This window comes from Portunus trituberculatus, chromosome 25 (assembly GCF_017591435.1).
Source record: "Portunus trituberculatus isolate SZX2019 chromosome 25, ASM1759143v1, whole genome shotgun sequence".
In the NCBI taxonomy this organism is placed as follows: domain Eukaryota; kingdom Metazoa; phylum Arthropoda; class Malacostraca; order Decapoda; family Portunidae; genus Portunus; species Portunus trituberculatus.
The window spans coordinates 4,806,696-4,813,385 of record NC_059279.1 but is presented as its reverse complement, the minus strand read 5'-3'; the positions used below and the strand labels follow the sequence as shown (position 1 = coordinate 4,813,385).

The window sequence follows — 6,690 nt, the reverse complement described above, 5'->3', positions numbered from 1 at the left end:
CATATGAAGTAAGGAGATTCCACCAGTATTGTTATGGGAGGAAATTCACTCTTATTACAGATAACAAAGCTCTTTCCAGGATTCTGAATCCGGACAAGGAGATGCCAACACTCTGGGCGGCACTGATGTAGCGGTACGCATTACAACTTGCAGCCTATACTTACGACGTGGAGCTGCGGCGGTCTGAAGAAATGAGGCTCGCTGACGCGCTGTCCAGGTTACCGATGTCGGGCATCGTTGACAGGGGAGCACAGCGAAAGGAAAGGGAGGCAAAGGAGAGCAACGTGTTGTTCCTGGACGCCGGCGAAAGTAGCAATGGCAACACGGCGCGACGCGGTGCTGGGGAAAGTGATGACAGCGGTAAGGTCTGGCATATGTCTCGAGGACTCAAAGAAAATTAGCAGTTATAAGTCAAGAATGGCAGAGTTGTCGACGGAGAGGGACTGTCTGATATGGGGTGGCAGAGTAGTGATACCAGCGTCGCTGCGTGAAAAGGTGAAGCAGGAATTGCATGTGGGACACGCAGGATGTGTAAGAATGAAGCAGTTGGCTCGACTGTATGTATGGTGGCCTGGGTTGGACAAAGAGCTGGAGGAGTTAGCTAGAAGTTACATCAGGTGTACGGAGAAGCGAGCGGCCCCACCACAGTCTGCCGTGCACCACTGGGAACGCACCCGTGCACCCTGGCAGAGAGTGCACGCCGACTTTGCGGGACCGATAGACGGAACAATGTTACTAGTGGTGGTGGACAGTTTTTCCAAATGGATAGAGGCAATCCCAATGAAATCAACAACAGCAGGGAGAACTATACATGAGTTAAGTGTACTATTTAGCAGGTTTGGATTGCCCCAGCAACTATGTACAGATAACGGGCCGCAGTTCACGTCGGAAGCAATGGCAAGTTTCACCAGACGGCTTGGTATTCGGCACATCAGACTGGCACCGTATCATCCCTCCAGTAAAGGACTAGCAGAGAGAGCAGTAAGAACAGTGAAAGAAAGAGTGAAAGCAACAAAGGGTAAGGGTAAAGCGGTAGAAAAGAGTCTACTAAAATTTTTGCTTAACATTCGTTCTACACCACAGAACACCACAAGCAAGACACCGGCGGAAATGTTTTTGGGGCAGGAATATACGCTCCAAACTGGATCTTCTACTGCCGGACAACGACACCAAGATGGCGAGCAAACAGGAACAGCTGATGGCAGGGAAGCCTGTACGACAATTCCGGTCAGGTGATGTGGTGTGGGTTAGGAGTTATGCAGGGCCGAAATGGAAAAGAGGAAGGATTGTAACACAAACAGGACCGCTATCCTGTGAAATAGACGTAGGAGGCACCGCACTGTGGTCACGACACGTAGATCAAATAATCCGGGTAAGCAGTGCCCAGGACACAAATTTTCAAAGTAATCTATCCCCCCCGTTCCCAGCAGATGACACAGTAACGCAGGACAGCGATTGGCAGCCGGCAGCAGAGAGCAGCACGGGCACCACGGTGGAGGACAGCAAAGTAGTGGAGGCGCCAGCGATACGCCAACCGGACGTGAGGACTCCAACAAAGACAGATCACACGGGAATGCCAGGACCTGTGAATGAAGATTCAGGCGAGAGAGAGCAGGCGGGACCAGCAACGGGAGGAGTAACACCAAGCCGCCAGCGAGTGTCGCCAGGTCACGAGATGTCACCGGTCCCGGGAGGAGTGCACGGCAGAGGACAGCTATCAGCGGAGGGTGGACAGTCGACAGGGGCAGGACAGGCAGCCGAAGGGGGAGGACCACACGAGATGAGAAAGCGATCGACGAGGCAGAGGAAGGAACCAGATAGATATCAGGCTACAATGTAATGACAAAATTAGGTTACATTACTAGAGTGGGAAAGATGTTATGGGTTAGAGTCGGGAGGGGGTTGAGGTGTAGTGTAGTTGACTAGGTAGTCAACGAATACTTGACTGAGTCAGCACACAGCCACCAGATGGCAGTATATATAGCCTTTATATACCACGGAGCGAGGGGTGCTCGGACTGTACTGCCTCGGGATCAGAATACACTACAACCCCACCTCAACCTGGTCTATTACTCCGGATCCAACAAACTGAACCTCCCTCCCCTTAGAACTGAACCTACTCTATTAGCAATTCTAGTCCGTCTTTCCTCCCCAGAACTGAATCTCCCTTCCCTTAGAAATTAACCTCCCTCCCTTAGAACTCATCTGCCTTCTCTTGGAACTGAACCTCCCTCCCCTTAGAACTGAACCTTGTCCATTAGCAACTCTGGTCCATCTTCCCTTCCCCCAAAAAATGTATCGTAGAGACAAAAAAAAATAAGCCTTAGCGATAAAACTTTCAAACTCCCTTCCTCTTCCCTTGAGTCCAAAATTACCATATAGAGTAGATAAAAAAAAAAGAAGAAAATGGAGAGAAAATAAAAATAGAGGAACTTAGATATATACTACTTTCCTCCATATTTGTTTTCCTTTTCTTCTCATTGGAGAAAAGTAAAGGAAAACTTGTGTGAGGTGCGCGAGATAGTTTTTTTCCCCCTTTTTTCTTTTTTCCTCTTCTTTTTTTTCATCTTTTTCTCTCGTTAGTGTAGGTGGCTTTGATATGGCCGTCATCACATTTTTTTCTTTACTTTATTTTTTTCTTTTCTCTCCTTTTTCTTTCACTCATTTTTTCCTTTTTTTCTTTTTCTTTTTCTTCTTCCTTTTCCTGTTCTTGTTCCTGTTCTTGTTCTTCTTGTTCTTTCTTCTTGTTCTTTTTTTCTTCTTCTTGTTCTTGTTGTTCTTCTTTTTCATCATATTCTTCTTCTTCTTCTTCTTCTTCTTCTTCTTTCTATACCTCCTCCTCCTCCTCCTCCTCCTCCTCCTCCTCCTCCTCCTCCTCCTTTATATCAGTCACTCACTAGACCGGAGTAAGTTCATTAAATTCTTGGAAGACTGGGAACTTAAATTGTGTGTGTGTGTGTGTGTGTGTGTGTGTGTGTGTGTGTGTGTGTGTGTGTGTGTGTGTGTGTGTGTGTGTGTGTGTGTGTGTGTGGGTAGATGAGTGTGTTTGTGTAAGTAATCTTGTATACATAATAAAAATGTCGTAGTTAATTTAGTGAGTGGTAGGATCCTTACTACTATTACCACTACTACTACTACTACTACTACTACTACTACTACTACTACTACTACTTATAATAATAATAATGATAATGATAATGATAATAATAATAATAATAATGATGATGATAATGATAAAATGATAATAACAACACAATAATAATAATAATAATAATAATAATAATAATAATAATAATAATAATAATAGTTATAATAATAATGATAATAATAATAATAATAATAATAATAATAATAATAATGATTACAACAATACTATTACTACCACTACTACAAGCATTACTTTTTTATGTAAGAGAGGAAACTAGCCAAGGGCAACAAAAAAAAAAATTACTACTACTACTACTACCACCACCACCACCACCACCACCACCACCACCACTACAAACAACACAAACCACCCTTACTTAATCGTGTAATAACCAAATATTTTTCCCTTGAAGAACTTTAAAACAGTAACTCCTCTTATTAGTTTTAGCCTTGATCCTTCGTCCAGCTCTCTCATCCCCCCAAGGGTAACATTAATCCTTGGAAATCCAGCGCACTCTTCTGACTTGCCATACCTCAACCTGTGATTTCGAGTTACGGCTTTGTGGTTGATTGGATTCCCGGGACTAGCTGGGTGAGGGAAGCTGGCGAGGGATTGTGGAGCGATGTGGTGTGATGGGGGGAGTATGAGGTGGGATAGATAGATACTGCCACATCGGGGTATTTCTTTTTTCTGGATGTTGTTTTGGAGGGTTTCACAGGTTGGTTGTTGGTGAGTGTTGGTGAGTTTTCGTTGCTGGTGTTTGTGGTGGTGGTTTTGGTGGGATGTGGTGGTGTGGTGTAGTTGTTGTGGATATGAATGTTTGTGTTGTTTAAAGTGGCATTTTTTATGTATATTTCTCTGTCTCTGTCTCTGTCTTTCTGACTCTCTCTCTCTCTCTCTCTCTCTCTCTCTCTCTCTCTCTCTCTCTCTCTCTCTCTCTCTCTCTCTCTCTCTCTCTCTCTCTCTCTCTCTCTCTCTCTCTCTCTCTCTCTCTCTCTCTCTCTCTGCTTTTATGCGATAAATTTGGGTCCTTCTAAAGATTCGGCTTATGGACCTATAGTCTTAAGTGAAGGACACATAATTTCTCCTAAACTGTATATTGTATGGCCTAGTAAACATATCAATATCAATATCTCGAACTAAAAAAAAAGTGTGAGTTCAACTCCTAGAAACTCCAGGAAACTGTTTAATCTGACGCTAATATTGTGTATAGCGTACCTGTGTATGATTTGTGTGGCTGTACGTGGCTCTTTACCTGGCTACGTTAGTGTTCCTGGCGTTAATAATCCCTGATATACAAAGAGACTCACCACCTCTCTGTCCATCCACTGTGTAGCCTGGCCAGTAAATGGGTACTTGGGAGCACTAAGGCAAGGCAAACTACACTAAACTACAGCTAATTGTGGCCTCGTTGTCCCAGAAATGAGTGTCTGGAGCCCGCAGCATTAGGCAACTGTGGCATATGAGCAGTGATATATGTTTAGGCGTGTGGTCTCTTGATGGTTTCCCCCTGAGTGGCTGTCTGGGGGCCTCTATATAGTCTTCGTGGTGATGCAGGCCTCGACATAAGCCCATTAGACGGTGCTCCTGGCGTGACATATGGCTCAGGTGTCGTGGTAATGGTTTGTGGTTCTTCACGTGTTGTATTGGTTATGTATGTCGCTTCTACTGCTACTACAGCTACTACTACTACTGTTGCTGTTGATTCTGCTGGTGCTACTACAGCCACTACTACTAGTGCTGCTGTTGATTCTGCTGGTGCTACTGTTACTACTGCTACTACAACCACTACTACTGCTGCTATTGCTTCTGTTGTTATTACTGTTACTAATGCTACTGTTTTTTTTCGTTTTTTGTCTTGTTCTGCTTCTTTTCCTTTATTTTTTTTCTTCTTTTCCTTCAGTTATTGATAAGTTAAGACGTCAGTGAGTTAATGAAGGATAATTTTTTCTTTATCTCTCTCTACTACTATTGCTTCCGGTTCTGTTACTGTTACTGTAACCGCCATAGGATAGGTAGGACCATTGTACATAAGTATATTATTCATTATAGAAATCTGTTGCAATCTTTCGTAATGTGGTGCAACATGTGTAAATGCTGACCTCGCCTTTTCCTTAAACAGGGATTGCAGGTGCTTCTCTATTTCATAAAACTAACTAGTACTTCGTTGCATTCATGATTGACTCAGATAAATAGATAAATTACTATAATCTCCATAGTTAGGATGCATTTTATATAGGTATCACTACCAGTGAGAAATAAATGTAATGCACGACACAATACACCCAGTGGACATTGTTTCAGCATCTTGGAGGCTGAGCGCGGTGGGCGCCGGCGACGGTCGGAGAAAGAAGATAACCGGCGACTGGGAAGTGCGGGGTGCGTCAAGTGTGGTGTGTCTAACCTGTGTGCTGCGGGAACTTAGTGACTCTTTGAACTCAGTGACATTACAAACATTTTCCCAGTTTAAAACATGTTTCCGTATGTTCTTGTACGTGGCGTGTGGACAGCACTTGTAAATTTGTACGTAATATACTAACTTTTATATACTGAGTTTTCCTTGTACACCTGGGTTGTTAAGAAACACTAAAACTACCAGTGAAACCGCTCGGCTGGACAATAAATAAAAACAATAAACTGAATAACTTTATGTAGGCCTACAGAATCTACAGTTGGCCTGCTAATCAAACAACTAAAACGTGCTTAACATTACACTGATATTGTTTTCCGTTTCTTCTTCATGTACTGGTTCTTGTTCCTGTTTTTTTTCTTTTCTTCAGTTATTGATAATTTAAGACGTCAGTGACCTAATGAAAGTTGATAATTCTTTCTTTTATCTTTTACTGCTATTATTTCTGCTACTGTTACTGTTACAACCGATATTGTTTTTAGTTTCTTCTTGTTCTAGTTCTTGTTTCTATCTTTTTTTTTCAGTTATTGATCATTTAAGACGTCAGTGAGCTAATGAAAGTTGATCATTCTTTCTTTTTCTCCTTCTACTGCTATTGCCTCCGGTGCTGTTACTGTTACTACTGCTACTGTTTATAATTTACCTATTCTGGTTTTTGTTCCTGTATTTTTGTTATTTTCTTCAGTCGTTGATGATTAAAGACGCCATTGAGCTATTGAAAGATGACTGTTTTTTTTTTTTCTTTTCCTTTCATTGTATTATTCTTGTTTTTTTTGCTTTCATTCTTGTTCTTCTTTTCCTTTTCCTGATAATTCAAGATGGTAGTGAGTTAAAGAAAGGTATTCTATTCTGTCTTTCTTTATTATTCTTTATTAATCTTCTTGTTTTTCCTATTCTTCATGTTCTCCTTTCCCTTTCTCCTTTCTTCGCGTTCTGTTGATGATTCTAGTGACCTCAGACGCCAGTGACCCGAATAGACGCACGCGGTTCTTAAAGGCAATATTCTCCCTTGTATACATTCCCTCTTTCTTTGTATTCTTCCTGTTTTTGTCATTCTTTTTCGTGATCCTTTGCTGATTTTGGTAACCTCAGACGCCGGTGACCCGAGTAGACGCACGCGGTTCCTAAAGGT

At 42.5% G+C, this 6,690-nt stretch overlaps 1 protein-coding gene across 1 annotated transcript; it reads left to right on the top strand.

Annotated features, from left to right (window-relative positions):
- Positions 1 to 417: 417 nt before the first annotated feature.
- LOC123508521 lies at positions 418 to 5,573 on the top strand. The gene is made up of 4 exons (XM_045262256.1): positions 418 to 944; positions 1,084 to 1,232; positions 1,431 to 1,836; positions 5,453 to 5,573. The coding sequence occupies exons 1-4, from the start codon at positions 418 to 420 to the stop codon at positions 5,571 to 5,573; spliced, it is 1,203 nt and encodes a 400-aa protein (XP_045118191.1).
- The last annotated feature ends 1,117 nt before the right edge of the window (positions 5,574 to 6,690 follow it).